At 45.1% G+C, this 17,175-nt stretch overlaps 1 protein-coding gene across 3 annotated transcripts in view; it reads left to right on the top strand.

Annotated features, from left to right (window-relative positions):
* IGDCC4 (immunoglobulin superfamily DCC subclass member 4) overlaps positions 1-17,175 on the top strand; it is a 189,156-nt gene that overhangs the window by 101,299 nt on the left and 70,682 nt on the right. For all 3 annotated transcript variants that reach the window (XM_063925602.1, XM_063925601.1, XM_063925600.1), the window contains exon 4: positions 2,043-2,176. In XM_063925602.1, coding sequence (XP_063781672.1) covers positions 2,043-2,176 — 134 coding nt within the window. The remainder of the gene's footprint in view (positions 1-2,042; positions 2,177-17,175) is intronic.

Here is a 17,175-nt window from a genome sequence, read left to right on the forward strand (position 1 = left end):
TACTGTGCCCTGAATGCTGGTCTCCCAAGAGCCTTCATTCACTGCCTTTGGGAATATCCTGGCTTCAGTGTCTCTAGAAACAGCGTCTTCAATTCCTTTGTTATATTCTTTAGACTCTCTATTTCTTAATCCCATTTACTTTTTGGGTGTTATTTCTTGTTCATAGCTTTCAGTTATTTGCTAAATTTGGTTCTATCATGATATTGTCATAATATTGTTACTACAGTTAAAATCATTTATCTTCTTTATGTAACAATAGTGATATTTATTTGATATTTCCCACAACTACCATAGGCTTTTCAACCTTTCTCCGGTGTAAAGTTTGTTAACATCTGTTTTGATAGTGAAAAATGTATTTACTATTAGCTTTGTTTTAAATAGAACCCCCCCCCCCCCCCATAACATAGCAGGTATAATCATCTTTCTTGTGTATGGATTAAAGTAGCAAAAAATGCTTGTAAATGTTTGTAAAGTGTAAAGTAGCAAAAAATTTATGGATTAAAGTAGCAATATCCCCACCAAATTATATATATACATATATATATATATATATATATATATATATTGGCATGATCATGCATATGTTATATGGCACACACACACACATATATATATATATATAAAATCATATAGCATATGCATGATCATGCCACAATCACTTTTAGCTTCAGAGATGAAGCCACAGTCCACAAATGCAAAGTGGTTAGCTAGTGTGACAGCTATCATCCTCGTGTGTATTGAGACATGCAAGTAAGGCGGCTACTGACAGGCGTTACTGCGCCTCTGTGTGGGTCCTGCCTCATTTCCCAATGACATGACCACACTGTAATACCCCTTGTACACCGCCAGCTTTGAAAACGGGTTATTGCACATGAGCATGCATAACATGTGTTGCTGTGCGGTGTAAAAGGGCCCAGTTGGAATAATCCGAGTCGAGTGACCCGGTATTCCAACTCGGGTAGCAAGCAGGGTTGAACACATGTTCAAGCCGACACGTTTCGCTGTAAAAACGGGAAGCTGGTCGATGCAACCCGTTTCCTGTTCACTTTGTGTGGATGGGCGGCCCTTGGAGATCATGTGACCTCAAAGCGCTGCCCCCGCCGCGTCACCGATGATGAGAGGGGCCTGAGGCAGGTTGCAGCTGGGAAGCACCCGTGTCAGGCTGCCGGATGGGACCCGGCTCAGGTGGTATAAAGGAGTATTACTGTTCTCAGACCACATTCTCACACCACTTACGTCCCCAGTCGTACACAGTTATAGAAGTGTTGTATATCACATTTAATCAGTGCAGTCTCGTTAAGTGGCTTTGTCACGTTGAGTTTCAACTAAGATACAAATTTGCATGAAAAAGATCCTCAGCGCAAGCCAGGTTGCATGGGGCCTGGCGTGCCAAGAAAGGCTGTTTGGCGAGGATGCAGCAGCAGTGTATGACGCCAAACTGTAGCTGTAAGAACTGCATATGGACATATGTGTACGTCTTTATTTTTGTCAAAGACCAATTCATATTGGTGAGCTTTACACTAAGCAAATAAGTGTACGACCATCTCAGCGCCAGTTTCAAAGTGTTAGGTGAAAATAAGGTATGATTGGTAGCTAGGGCATGTGAGAAAGAGCCTACTCCCTAAGCACCTCTATTTGTTTGTACTCCTATCTGAAGAAGTGAATTGCTCCTGGAAAAGTGACAAAAGTCCCTGAAAGGATGCACAGAACATCCCAGCAGCTGTAGGTGGCATTACTTCCCTGGGAGGATGACACAGTGTATTACTGGAGAGATGGCAGATGTCCAAAGGTCCTTATGTTGCAGTGTGATAATATTCCAGATTGCTGCTCTCCAGATCTTACTCTTTAATTAAAGCAAGCCATTAGCTGCATAGACAGAGCTGGTGTTACAGTCATTTGTGATCTAGAAATAGTATGAGTATGCTAGTCCAGGGAATATGGATAACAGCTTAGGTTTATGAGCAATGGCATCACAAATAGGCATTTTGATCTTTTCTGTACACCCTTCTTCCGTCTACCAGATGTTATATGCTCTGTTGTAGGTTCATCTCCCTTCCTTCTGGGGTCCTGCAAATCTCTGGGGTCCAGCAGGAGGATGCGGGATTATACCGCTGTGTCGCCAACAACTCGATGGGTACCAGGTACAGCAATGAGGCTCAGCTGTCTGTGGAGAAAGGTAATTACTCGACCTCGTCAGAATTAATTAGGCTCGCTTGTGAGGATCGTGTTAGTGATGATACGTTGGATACAAGAACTTAGGGGGTCATTCCGAGTTGTTCGCTCGCAAGCTGCTTTTAGCAGCTTTGCACACGCTAAGCCGCCGCCTACTGGGAGTGAATCTTAGCATAGTAAAATTGCGAACGAAAGATTCGCAATGTTGCGATAAGACATCTCTGTGCAGTTTCTGAGTAACTCGAAACTTACTCGGCATCTGCGATCAGTTCAGTGCTTGTCGTTCCTGGTTTGACGTCACAAACACACCCAGCGTTCGCCCAGACACTCCTCCGTTTCTCCAGCCACTCCCGCGTTTTTCCCAGAAACGGTAGCGTTTTTTCACACACACCCATAAAACGGCCAGTTTCCGCCCAGAAACACCCACTTCCTGTCAATCACAGTACGATCACCAGAACGAAGAAAAAACCGTGAGTAAAATTCCTAACTGCATAGCAAATTTACTTGGCGCAGTCGCAGTGCGAACATTGCGCATGCGCACTAAGCGGAAAATCGCTGCGATGCGAAGAAATTTACCGAGCGAACAACTCGGAATGACCCCCTTAGTCCAGTGTGAAATCTTTGTTTTACATTTGTACTCGTTTAAGAGCCCCATGTGAAGTCATGTGATAGAGCATACCAGTGGTGTAACTAGAATTTTTTTTCCCCAAAGGCAAAACATTCCCCCCCCCCCCCTCTCCCAAATTGGCATCGGATTAGTAAAGAATTTGCATGTGCCTTAGGTGCACTATAAAAAGCCGTGTCTTCACTGAAAGGGGCGTGTCATTGCAGGAATAGAATACCTTATACACCAGTTTTGCAACCTGCACGCCAGACATTGGCCACCACAGGAAAAAAATAATCCTGATTCTTGCCCCTTATTTGTAATTTTTCCTCCTTATAGTAATGCCTCTTACTCATTATGCCAAACACCGCAATAGCCCTTAACCACTGATGCGACCATGCCTGCAAGTGTATTATCTGACATGGTCGCACAGGATAAACAGATAAACAGTGTCAGCAGCGGCAGGGAAGATAAACTGCCCTCCGCTGCTGCTCTCAGAGGGACCGGAAGGTCCCTCTGCCTCCCTGCACTCTCCCCTACTGCTCGCCGTGCTGCTGATGACTGCTGATCGGTCAGCACAGCAGGACCCCCCCTCCTGCGACTGCAGACAATAGCAGCCACTGGGGAGTGTAAATTAACACCCCCCCCCCACCAAGCCACCCCTAGATCCTCCCATTATACCTGGAGGCTGTCTCGGTTTTCAAAATGGAAGCCGCGATGTTTCCGATGGTCGCGATGTTCCCTATCGATGTTTGGGGAATTTTTTTTTTTTACATAAAAAAAATGAATGTTCTTCACCTAATTCACTCATAAAAAAAACCTGACAATTTCGGAGTGGTTTTTGAGGAAAAAAATCGTCAGTTAAGCGGTTAAACATTATGCCACACTGTAATGCCAATTACACAATATGCCACACACCATAATGCCCATGACACATTATGCAACACACCGTAATTTCTGTGACACATTATGCCACAAAATGCAATGCCCGTTATACATTATGTTACACACCGCAATGCCTGTGATACATTATATGCCACACACCGTAATACCTGTGATACCTTATGCCACACACCGTATACTTGTGATACATTATGCCACACACCGTAGTGCCCCTGAAACAGTATACTACAAACCGTAATGCCTGTGACACATTATGCCACACAGCAATGTCCGTGATACATTGTGCCACACACCACAGTGTCCAAGATACATTATGCCACACACCGCAATGTCCATGATACATTATGCCACACACTGTAATGCCCATTACACATTATTCCTCACAGTAAGGCTTCTGATTACTTTTAAATTACTTGCTTGTTGCCAGGGGTTTCATGCTCTTGGTTCCATGCTCGTTGTCAGGGGTTTTTATGATCTGGGTGTCATGCTTGTTGCCAGGGGTTTCATGAACTGGGTTTCTTGCTCATTGCCAGGGGTGTGTAATGCTCGTCACTAGGGGTTTTCGTGCTGTCGGTGTCATACTCATTGCCAGGGGTATGTAATGCTTGTGACCAAGGGTTTCATGCGCTGGGTGTCATGTTCGTTGCCAGGGGGTAATACTTGTTTCCAGGGGTTTCATGTGCTGGTTGTCATGCTGGTCCCGGCACTTCCTGGCTCTGTCAGACGCTAGAGGACAAGTATGACCTGTACCATCTGTTCACTCCATGGCAGCGGCTGTATTGGGAGGGACATTTAGCAGACTGACATACGGACGGCTAGTCCACATGGGATTCTGCACTGAATCAGCGTCGGCGCCTCCACAGTGGCTGCGTGGGCTGTAGTGTGAATGCCAAATTGTTTCCTTAAAAATATTTAAAATGCCCGCTCTAATATATATTGTAGACGCCTGCACATCTTATTACCATTTGCCATGAATGTGCGCTGTACATCGCAAAATACTGCATTCCATAAGAGAAAACAATACACCCACACATTATCTGAGTTCCAAAGCTCATTGATGTATATATTTGTTATTAAAAGGATATGGATTCAATATACAGATGTGTCCACATACATCTTTGCTATATCCCGCCATGTATGGCACAGATTTGCATGCCATAGGCCCAGAGATTTAGCCATGCCTTGTGATTTTTCTTAAGTTGCTTCTTTAATATGTTACTTTATACATATTCTATCATGGCAAACAAAAATTTAAAAATTCATCCACTCTCTACTCGTGAAAAACAGCTTAGCCGTGTTTTGCATGTTGTGCCATATTTGTAAAAAAGCAAAGATGTAAGTGGACACATATGTATTACAATGTGCAGTATACACATAATTACATGGTTACAACTCACACAGTAACCAGTTAATACATACAGTTACATAGAGTTACAGGCCAGCGATACAATACCATTCCCTCAATGCATCTTATATCTCTCCCTTTTAGCAAATAAATACAGGAACTGGTCTGGCAGCAACTCCATCATCCTCTGGTACAAAACAGCCACTGACCTCCTGTGTGATCAGCAATGTGTTATCTAGTTTTGGGGGGATGGGACTTTCTCATTCATGATGAGTCACTAGTTTTTCTCTGACGTCCTAAGTGGATGCTGGGGACTCCGTCAGGACCATGGGGATTAGCGGCTCCGCAGGAGACAGGGCACAAAAGTAAAAGCTTTAGGATCAGGTGGTGTGCACTGGCTCCTCCCCCTATGACCCTCCTCCAAGCCTCAGTTAGATTTTTGTGCCCGGCCGAGAAGGGTGCAATCTAGGTGGCTCTCCTAAAGAGCTGCTTAGAGTAAAAGTTTTGTTAGGTTTTTTATTTTCAGTGAGTCCTGCTGGCAACAGGCTCACTGCTACGAGGGACTTAGGGGAGAAGAAGTAAACTCACCTGCGTGCAGGATGGATTGGCTTCTTAGGCTACTGGACACCATTAGCTCCAGAGGGATCGAACACAGGCCCAGCCATGGAGTCCGGTCCCAGAGCCGCGCCGCCGACCCCCTTGCAGATGCCGAAGAGTGAAGAGGTCCAGAAACCGGCGGCAGAAGACTTTTCAGTCTTCATGAGGTAGCGCACAGCACTGCAGCTGTGCGCCATTGTTGTCAGCACACTTCACACCAGCGGTCACTGAGGGTGCAGGGCGCTGGGGGGGGCGCCCTGGGCAGCAATGAAATACCTATACTGGCTAAAAGATACATCACATATAGCCCCTGGGGCTATATGGATGTATTTAACCCCTGCCAGGTCTCAGAAAAACGGGAGAAGAAGCCCGTCGAAAAGGGGGCGGAGCCTATTCTCCTCAGCACACAGCGCCATTTTCCCTCACAGAAATGCTGGTGGGAAGGCTCCCAGGCTCTCCCCTGCACTGCACTACAGAAACAGGGTTAAAACAGAGAGGGGGGGCACTTATTTGGCGATATGATTATATATATTAAGATGCTATAAGGGAAAAACACTTATATAAAGGTTGTCCCTGTATAATTATAGCGTTTTGGTGTGTGCTGGCAAACTCTCCCTCTGTCTCCCCAAAGGGCTAGTGGGGTCCTGTCCTCTATCAGAGCATTCCCTGTGTGTGTGCTGTGTGTCGGTACGTGTGTGTCGACATGTATGAGGACGATGTTGGTGAGGAGGCGGAGCAATTGCCTGTAATGGTGATGTCACTCTCTAGGGAGTCGACACCGGAATGGATGGCTTATTTAGGGAATTACGTGATAATGTCAACACGCTGCAAGGTCGGTTGACGACATGAGACGGCCGGCAAACCAATTAGTACCTGTCCAGGCGTCTCAAACACCGTCAGGGGCTTTAAAACGCCCATTTACCTCAGTCGGTCGACACAGACACAGACACGGACACTGACTCCAGTGTCGACGGTGAAGAAACAAACGTATTTTCCATTTGGGCCACACGTTACATGTTAAGGGCAATGAAGGAGGTGTTACATATTTCTGATACTACAAGTACCACAAAAGAGGGTATTATGTGGGGTGTGAAAAAACTACCTCTAGTTTTTCCTGAATCAGATAAATTAAATGAAGTGTGTGATGATGCGTGGGTTTTCCCCGATAGAAAATTATTGGCGTTATACCCTTTCCCGCCAGAAGTTAGGGCGCGTTGGGAAACACCCCTTAGGGTGGATAAGGCGCTCACACGCTTATCAAAACAAGTGGCGTTACCGTCTCCAGATACGGCCGCCCTCAAGGAGCCAGCTGATAGGAGGCTGGAAAATATCCTAAAAAGTATATACACACATACTGGTGTTATACTGCGACCAGCGATCGCCTCAGCCTGGATGTGCAGCGCTGGGGTGGCTTGGTCGGATTCCCTGACTGAAAATATTGATACCCTTGACAGGGACAGTATTTTATTGACTATAGAGCATTTAAAGGATGCATTTCTATATATGCGAGATGCACAGAGGGATATTTGCACTCTGGCATCAAGAGTAAGTGCGATGTCCATATCTGCCAGAAGATGTTTATGGACACGACAGTGGTCAGGTGATGCAGATTCCAAACGGCACATGGAAGTATTGCCGTATAAAGGGGAGGAGTTATTTGGGGTCGGTCCATCGGACCTGGTGGCCACGGCAACAGCTGGAAAATCCACCTTTTTTACCCCAAGTCACATCTCAGCAGAAAAAGACACCGTCTTTTCAGCCTCAGTCCTTTCGTCCCCATAAGGGCAAGCAGGCAAAAGGCCAGTCATATCTGCCCAGGGATAGAGGAAAGGGAAGAAGACTGCAGCAGGCAGCCCATTCCCAGGAACAGAAGCCCTCCACCGCTTTTGCCAAGTCCTCAGCATGACGCTGGGGCCGTACAAGCGGACTCAGCTGCGGTGGGGGGTCGTCTCAAGAGTTTCAGCGCGCAGTGGGCTCACTCGCAAGTGGACCCCTGGATCCTACAAGTAGTATCCCAGGGGTACAGATTGGAAGTTCGAGACGTCTCCCCCTCGCAGGTTCCTGAAGTCTGCTTTACCAACGTCTCCCTCCGACAGGGAGGCAGTATTGGAAACAATTCACAAGCTGTATTCCCAGCAGGTGATAATCAAAGTACCCCTCCTACAACAAGGAAAGGGGTATTATTCCACACTATATTGTGGTACTGAAGCCAGACGGCTCGGTGAGACCTATTCCAAATCTGAAATATTTGAACACTTACATACAAAGGTTCAAATCAAGATGGAGTCACTCAGAGCAGTGATAGCGAACCAGGAAGAAGGGGACTATATGGTGTCCCTGGACATCAAGGATGCTTACCTCCATGTCCCAATTTGCCCTTCTCACCAAGGGTACCTCAGGTTCGTGGTACAAAACTGTCACTATCAGTTTCAGACGCTGCCGTTTGGATTGTCCACGGCACCCCGGGTCTTTACCAAGGTAATGGCCGAAATGATGATTCTTCTTCAAAGAAAAGGCGTCTTAATTATCCCTTACTTGGACGATCTCCTGATAAGGGCAAGGTCCAGAGAACAGTTGGAGGTCGGAGTAGCACTTTCTCAAGTAGTTCTACGACAGCACGGGTGGATTCTAAATATTCCAAAATCGCAGCTGTCTCCGACGACACGTCTGCTGTTCCTAGGGATGATTCTGGACACAGTCCAGAAAAAGGTGTTTCTCCCGGAGGAGAAAGCCAGGGAGTTATCCGAGCTAGTCAGGAACCTCCTAAAACCAGGAAAAGTGTCAGTGCATCATTGCACAAGGGTCCTGGGAAAAATGGTGGCTTCTTACGAAGCGATTCCATTCGGCAGATTTCACGCAAGAACTTTTCAGTGGGATCTGCTGGAAAAATGGTCCGGATCGCATCTTCAGATGCATCAGCGGATAACCCTGTCTCCAAGGACAAGGGTGTCTCTTCTGTGGTGGCTGCAGAGTGCTCATCTACTAAAGGGCCACAGATTCGGCATTCAGGACTGGGTCCTGGTGACCACGGATGCCAGCCTGAACGGCTGGGGAGCAGTCACACAAGGAAAAAATTTCCAGGGAGTGTGATCAAGTCTGGAGACTTCTCTCCACATAAATATACTGGAGCTAAGAGCAATTTACAATGCTCTAAGCTTAGCAAGACCTCTGCTTCAAGGTCAGCCGGTATTGATCCAGTGGGACAACATCACGGCAGTCGCCCACGTAAACAGACTGGGCGGCACAAGAAGCAGGAGGGCAATGGCAGAAACTGCAAGGATTCTTCGCTGGGCGGAAAATCATGTGTTAGCACTGTCAGCAGTGTTCATTCCGGGAGTGGACAACTGGGAAGCAGACTTCCTCAGCACGACCTCCACCCGGGAGAGTGGGGACTTCATCGGGAAGTCTTCCACATGATTGTGAACCTTTGGGAAAGACCAAAGGTGGACATGATGGCGTCCCGCCTGAACAAAAAACTGGACAGATATTGCGCCAGGTCAAGAGACCCTCAGGCAATAGCTGTGGACGTTCTGGTAACACCGTGGGTGTACCAGTCGGTGTATGTGTTCCCTCCTCTGCTTCTCATACCTAAGGTACTGAGAATTATAAGACGTAGAGGAGTAAGAACTATACTCGTGGCTCCGGATTGGCCAAGAAGGACTTGGTACCCGGAACTTCAAGAGATGCTCACAGAGGACTCATGGCCTCTGCCGCTAAGAAGGGACTTGCTTCAGCAAGTACCATGTCTGTTCCAAGACTTACCGCGGCTGCGTTTGACGGCATGGCGGTTGAACGCCGGATCCTAAGGGAAAAAGGCATTCCGGAAGAGGTCATTCCTACCCCGGTCAAAGCCAGGAAGGAGGTGACCGCACAACATTATCACCACATGTGGCAAAAATATGTTGCGTGGTGTGAGGCCAGGAAGGCCCCACGAAGAAATTTCAACTCGGTCGATTACTGCATTTCCTGCAAACAGGAGTGTCTATGGGCCTCAAATTGGGGTCCATTAAGGTTCAAATTTCGGCCCTGTCGATTTTCTTCCAGAAAGAATTGGCTTCAGTTCCTAAAGTCCAGAAGTTTGTCAAGGGAGTACTGCATATACAACCCCCTTTTGTGCCTCCAGTGGCACTGTGGGATCTCAACGTAGTTCTGGGATTCCTCAAATCACATTGGTTTAAACCGCTCAAATCTGTGGATTTGAAATATTTCACATGGAAAGTGACCATGATGTTGGCCCTGGCCTCGGCCAGGCGAGTGTCAGAATTGGCGGCTTTGTCTCACAAAAGCCCATATCTGATTGTCCATTCGGACAGGGCAGAGCTGCGGACTCGTCCCCAGTTTCTCCATAAGGTGGTGTCAGCGTTTCACCTGAACCAGCTTATTGTGGTACCTGCGGCTACTAGGGACTTGGAGGACTCCAAGTTGCTAGATGTTGTCAGGGCCCTAAAAATATAGGTTTCCAGGACGGCTGGAGTCAGGAAAACTGACTTGCTGTTATCCTGTATGCACCCAACAAACTGGGTGCTCTTGCTTCTAAGCAGACGATTGCTAGTTGGATGTGTAGTACAATTCAGCTTGCACATTCTGTGGCAGGCCTGCCACAGCCAAAATATGTAAATGCCCATTCCACAAGGAAGGTGGGCTCATCTTGGGCGGCTGCCCGAGGGGTCTCGGCTTTACAACTTTGCCGAGCTGCTACTTGGTCAGGGGCACACCCTGGCTGAGGAGGACCTGGAGTTCTCTCACTCGGTGCTGCAGAGTCATCCGCACTCTCCCGCCCGTTTGGGAGCTTTGGTATAATCCCCATGGTCCTGACGGAGTCCCCAGCATCCACTTAGGACGTCAGAGAAAATAAGAATTTACTTACCGATAATTCTATTTCTCGTAGTCCGTAGTGGATGCTGGGCGCCCATCCCAAGTGCGGATTGTCTGCAATACTTGTACATAGTTATTGTTACAAAAATCGGGTTATTATTGTTGTGAGCCATCTTTTCAGAGGCTCCGCTGTTATCATGCTGTTAACTGGGTTCAGATCACAGGTTGTACAGTGTGATTGGTGTGGCTGGTATGAGTCTTACCCGGGATTCAAAATCCTTCCTTATTGTGTACGCTCGTCCGGGCACAGTATCCTAACTGAGGCTTGGAGGAGGGTCATAGGGGGAGGAGCCAGTGCACACCACCTGATCCTAAAGCTTTTACTTTTGTGCCCTGTCTCCTGCGGAGCCGCTAATCCCCATGGTCCTGACGGAGTCCCCAGCATCCACTACGGACTACGAGAAATAGAATTATCGGTAAGTAAATTCTTATTATTTGTATGCTAAACAGGTTCAACCTTGAAGACATCAACAGGGGCTGGCCTGAGCTTCCTGTCCACCATCCTAATAAGAGTGATTTTAGCTTTCATACATTCAATCATAACTCCTTGTTGCAATGTCCTACAACGTAATAACAAGTATCAAATGAATCTACACATTAATCTGGTTTCTTTAATACCAAATATGACAGGTGTATCTGGCTTCGTTCAAATAATACACATACATGACATTACTTCATTATATAATTTTAAATCATTATGATGTCTGGTGCTTGATATTTTTATAATTATGTACTGTATGAAATAAGTGTTGAATCCATCTCTGTGGCATGTCCGTGTAAATGCGTGTGTTACCATATATTGCTGTGCTCGCTGCGCGTATTTGCAAGTATAGCGACTTATATGTGTGTAGTTTGCATGTTCTTTTTATGTATTTTTTTTTTTACTTCGACAGTCCACCCTCTGGCAGTAAACAATAACTGCCATCAATTATTTACATAAGAAAAAATATTTCAGACAATAATCGGTGACGTAGACACAAGTATGTATTCATTTCACAAATTAGACACTTGACTATATTTGGGGAAGACGGGGAGGAGGACGAGACATCCTCTATATGCACTCGGCGGTCACGGGACCACTGGTTGGGTGTGGGACAACATTCAACCTATAGAGTATGCTGGGACAGTGCTTTGGCCTATAATGTCTGATTTGCGACGAACATTTCATACATACATGTACCTACGTCTTTGTACACTGATGTTTGGATTCGATTGAGGTTCTGCTGGGTAAATGAAGAAGACACAAACAAATCGTGACAGTGACATATAAAATTTTCATGATCTACATATTCCTATCATTTTCTGAACATTGGGGGTCATTCCGAGTTGTTCGCTCGCAAGCTGCTTTTAGCAGCTTTGCACACGCTAAGCCGCCGCCTACTGGGAGTGAATCTTAGCATAGTAAAATTGCGAACGAAAGATTCGCAATGTTGCGATAAGACATCTCTGTGCAGTTTCTGAGTAACTCGAAACTTACTCGGCATCTGCGATCAGTTCAGTGCTTGTCGTTCCTGGTTTGACGTCACAAACACACCCAGCGTTCGCCCAGACACTCCTCCGTTTCTCCAGCCACTCCCGTGTTTTTCCCAGAAACGGTAGCGTTTTTTCACACACACCCATAAAACGGCCAGTTTCCGCCCAGAAACACCCACTTCCTGTCAATCACAGTACGATCACCAGAACGAAGAAAAAACCGTGAGTAAAATTCCTAACTGCAAAGCAAATTTACTTGGCGCAGTCGCAGTGCGAACATTGCGCATGCGCACTAAGCGGAAAATCGCTGCGATGCGAAGAAATTTACCGAGCGAACAACTCGGAATGACCCCCATTGTTTCCATTTCTGGAACGTATGCTAGGTCTGTTTAATAATTGAACAAGGGTTATAAGTAGTGTCCTTCCTAAATAACATAAACCTTCGGAGTTCGGGGAGAGCCACTCATAAACCTTTCTTCCACATATATTAATGAGCTCTTTATCTGCAATGTGTGAATAGCCATTGTCTGATTATTCCTGAATACATCTGAACTCCATAACTACTAGTTTGAAAAACGATTGATGGTCCGCGCTGTATTGTTTTAGCAGCTCAAAATTTAGGAATACTTAGTAAAAAATGAATGAGCGCTTGTGCTTAAGGAAGTGGGAAAAAATAAATAAAGTGAAAATAAAAGATAAAAAAAAGTGAAAGTTATATATACATGGCACCTGTGGAGAAATTTTTTTTTTTGGTTAAAATCTCAATGTTTACAGCTCCTTTTGGAGCGGGTTTTTTTGTTTGGACAGTCAGGGAATGGTTCAGATGTAACTTTCCCTATCTTACCCTATTTTACACGGAGATGGTGTTGATCCGTCCCTCCTGTGGCTCCACGTGTGTGTTTCGGTCGTGCTTCCGCTGCGGGGAGCGGGGAACACTAGCTGGTGTGGAGTCTCTGGTGTTGTGGTGCCGTTTCACTGCTGCGTCCAGCGGAAGTTGTTGATGGCGCGATCGAGCCGGAAGTGCAGGTCTCCGTGATGGTAGATATTCCACCTCTCTGTCCAAGTCACGTCTCAACACCAGAGACTCCACACCAGCTAGTGTTCCCCGCTCCCCGCAGCGGAAGCACGACGGAAACACACACGTGGAGCCACAGGAGGGACGGAACAACACCATCTCCGTATAAAATAGGGTAAGATAGGGAAAGTTACATCTGAACCATTCCCTGACTGTCCAAACAAAAAAACCTGCTCCAAAAGGAGCTGTAAACATTGAGATTTTAACCAAAAAAAATATTTTTTTTCTCCACAGGTGCCATGTATATATAACTTTCACTTTTTTTATCTTTTATTTTCACTTTATTTATTTTTTCCCACTTCCTTAAGCACAAGCGCTCATTCATTTTTTACTCCATAACTACTAGACCTTTGATTTTTCTCTGATTTTAACAAACTGATCGGCTAATCCTGGGATCCTATAAGGAAATCACTCCTTCCTCCAGAACCAGTTCCAGTCCCACACTCGACTCCTCATAAAAAAAACCTCGCAAAAATAGAATATCCTGAAAAGAAATGTTTGTCAGCGGGAAAGAGAGAAAAGAGAAATAGAACAAAACAACTCTTGTTCATAACAAATCAATTACAATGACTGGTCTTTCTGCAATCCTTTAGTACACTCAGGTAGTGTTCAACAGTGCCGCCTCTCAGTCTTCACGGAACAGAGTCTCTGGTGATACTTTTGCGATCTCACTCCATTTACGAGTTCCTTCCGGACTATCGACTTTCCGGCAATGGGAATCGTGGACCCAAGTCTCTCTCTCGGCTACTTTCACTGGGATAGTGCTGTCAACAAAACTTGGTATGGTCCTTCCCACCTGTCTAATAGGCAACCTGAGCGTAAAAACAATCACACAGTCTCTTGGTTCACAATCAAGACAGTTAGTATTTGGCATACCAGCAATCAACAGTTTCAAGTTCTTTTGTCAAGTTCTCAAATGCTGGCTCATCTCAATAAGGTACTGTATTGTCACCTCATTGGTGTATTTCTGATCATTGGGGGTAATTCCAAGTTAATCGCAGCAGGAATTTTTTTAGCAGTTGGGCAAAACCATGTGCACTGCAGGGGAGGCAGATATAACATGTGCAGAGAGAGATAGATTTGGGTGTGGTGAGTTCAATCTGCAATCTAAATTGCAGTGTAAAAATAAAGCAGCCAGTATTTACCCTGCACAGAAACAAAATAACCCACCCAAATCTATCTCTCTCTGCAAATGTTATATCTGCCCCCCCCCCCCCCCCCTGCAGTGCCCATGGTTTTGCCCAACCGCTAAAAAATTTCCTGCTGCGATCAACTTGGAATTACCCCCATTGTGCTGATCAATCATGACATGAGGTTGTCTTCCAAAAACAACCCAAAAAGACACAAATACCAAAAACAAAAACAAATTTCGAAGAGGGTGATTCGTCAAGTGAAGATCTGGGAGTGGTTCTGATGCTACATAATACTAGTGGCAGTATCTATGATCACAATGGTATAATTTCAAGCTTTGCGCCTACTTCTAGGGGTACTATTATCTACACACAAATTTCTGCGCAATTTTTCTTTGCGGTAAACACAGCAGCATCCGTGGCGGCAGGAAATGCCTCTACCCAGTTTGAGAAAACATCAGTGCACACCAATACATAACAATTCCTAAAGGGTATTAACTGTGCAAAGTCGATTTGTATTTCCTGAAAAGATCCGTCTGCAGGAAGGATATGGGATGGCTCTGTTGGTATTGCTTTGCCAATATTCTTCCTCAAGCAAGCAAGACAGGTCATTGCTCTCTTACCTGCATGAGAATAGAATCCTGGCGCACACCAGTAGGCTCTCATCAGCCTGCACATACCCTCTTTGCCTAGATGAGTCAGACCATGTGCCACCTAAGCTAGACTTGGAAGGTATGCTCTGGGGGCCACTGGCTTACCGTGTCCACCTATCCACAGTCCTGAGGACTCCTGGCCATACCCCTTTGTCCTCCAGACTGCCTTTTCCTGTAGGGAACACAAATTTTTCATTTTAATTTACTATCGTGTGTTTGCAATGTAGAGTACCATGAGCATAACTAAAAAAAAAAAAAAAAAAACATCTCTAGAGGAGAGAAAGAAGAAGAAAATGAAAAAGAAAATGTCAGGTTTGCCATTCACCAACAGGCATATCAGTGTCTATACAAAATTTCCCTTCACCAGTATTCCCATTCTCCACCCTTTGTGCATGACAAGGCACACTGCAGTAATACTGGTGTTATCGTGCTGTTGAGATATACTGGGTTTGGGCAGAAATGTGAAGGACCTAGGCATGTGGAGTTTGAACTGTAATTGGGTCCATGTATTGTACCACCCTGTGTGAACGCAAAAGATGAAGAGGAAACTGTAGAAAAACAGAATAGAGGTTGGTGACAGATGAGTTTGTAGAGGTGAAGATTTTATAAAAATTTGACAACTGGATTGGGCACTACGGGGAAGTGATTCTCTACTTGGTCTACTCGCCTTAAGAAAATGTCTGTGTTTGTCGTATCGCTATTGGGACTATCCCAGCCATCAATCCAGTGTCCTGTCCATCCTAAATTCATAGGGAACCCGGTATCTGTAAGATAATTTCCTCTACCTGTGATGGACATGCATCTAGAACAGTAGAATGCGACATTAGTCTTCGTGGGTGTCTAACATACTTTGTACTTCCTGAGCGGGAGCACAGTATATGTATATCATATCTAACAAAATTAAGTTAATCAGGGGCCATTTCTGCTAGGAAAAAGAAGCAAAAGTTTAGAGGCCCCATCTTAACCCCAGCAAGTTTTTCAAAGGGTAAAGTTGCATTTATTTTGTTCTTCCCATTAGCCGAATCTGTGTTTTCTATATGGCTTATGATTCCTTACTATATGTCCCTTGGTCCCGTCTATCTGTTTAATAATGTGGCTTGTGTTTTCTGTCCAGGGGGTCTATATTGACTATGTGTCCTACTACTCCTACAATCTCTGGCAAAATGCCCTTCCTTCCTACAAGTGTAACATATTATTGACCATTAGGGATCTGGGGTTTGGACTGATGGGTCTTTCCTGTATGTGCCAGTATACTTACCGTCCTCAACCTCTCCACCTGTTGTTCTCTGCGCCTAGCACTATTCTTGTGATGTTCAATAGCACACTATCTAAGATTAGCTACTGTGACCCCTTTTCAATTTTGCAACGAAGTCTGAACCCTGACACTCAATGCCTTATTGAGCCCGTCCATTTGCACAGAGACAGGCACCTCCCATTTGCCGAATTAGTGTTTACCAGTAATCTTATCCAGATGGAGAGTTTTCTATTCCTGCAAGAGACAAAAAAAAAAAGTTTAACAAGCTTCTAGGTCATGCGAAGTAGTCATTCAATCCTTCTCGTCCCGTATTAAGGGTCTGTACATGGTCCAACAAACATTTCCGAGCTCATCTTGACTAGGGGCATTACTAGGAATGAATACTTCTTATATGGTAACTGAAAGAAATACCCTGGGGTTACCTTGTCTCTGTCCGCTTTACTAATGTGCGGACAGATTTTTCTCCATTTCTGACGTTACTTTCTTGATTATTTTTTGTTTTATTTTTGGGTTTTACTATATATGTACACAAATGATACCATACTTACCTGTTCCACTGGTCTCAGCCACTTCACCCACAGGCTACTGCTCTTCTTTTACCGGTTGGATACTCCTCTGGGTGCATGAGAAATGGCTGAAAACAATCAGGTCACCTTCTCCTCCTAAATAAAACTTCAACATTCATTAGTACATATATAGGTTACAGGCATATTTTTCATTTTTTTATTATTTTATATAGTTTGTATGCTGGCCGTAACTGCTTCCACATCTACATATGGCGGTGTACTTGCATTCTTTTTTTTTTTTTCCTACTTGTGTATTGTTGCTACAAGTTCAAACAGTTCTTATATTTCCATTCTTGTCTTATATGACTTTGGTTATACATACCACCTGCAATACCTTAGGATCAAACTCACCAACCCCTCTTGCTGCCACAGGTTTAAACTATTTGTATGTCTGACCCTTTGTTTTCGGTATTTTATCAGACATATCCTTATCCTTAAGTTCTGCAATACCTCTGGTTCAAAGCTGCCCACCTTAGGGAATGGTATCCTCTCTTTGTCAGTCATACGTACCCATTCAGACAAAAAGT

This window comes from Pseudophryne corroboree, chromosome 6, assembly GCF_028390025.1.
Source record: "Pseudophryne corroboree isolate aPseCor3 chromosome 6, aPseCor3.hap2, whole genome shotgun sequence".
NCBI lineage: Eukaryota > Metazoa > Chordata > Amphibia > Anura > Myobatrachidae > Pseudophryne > Pseudophryne corroboree.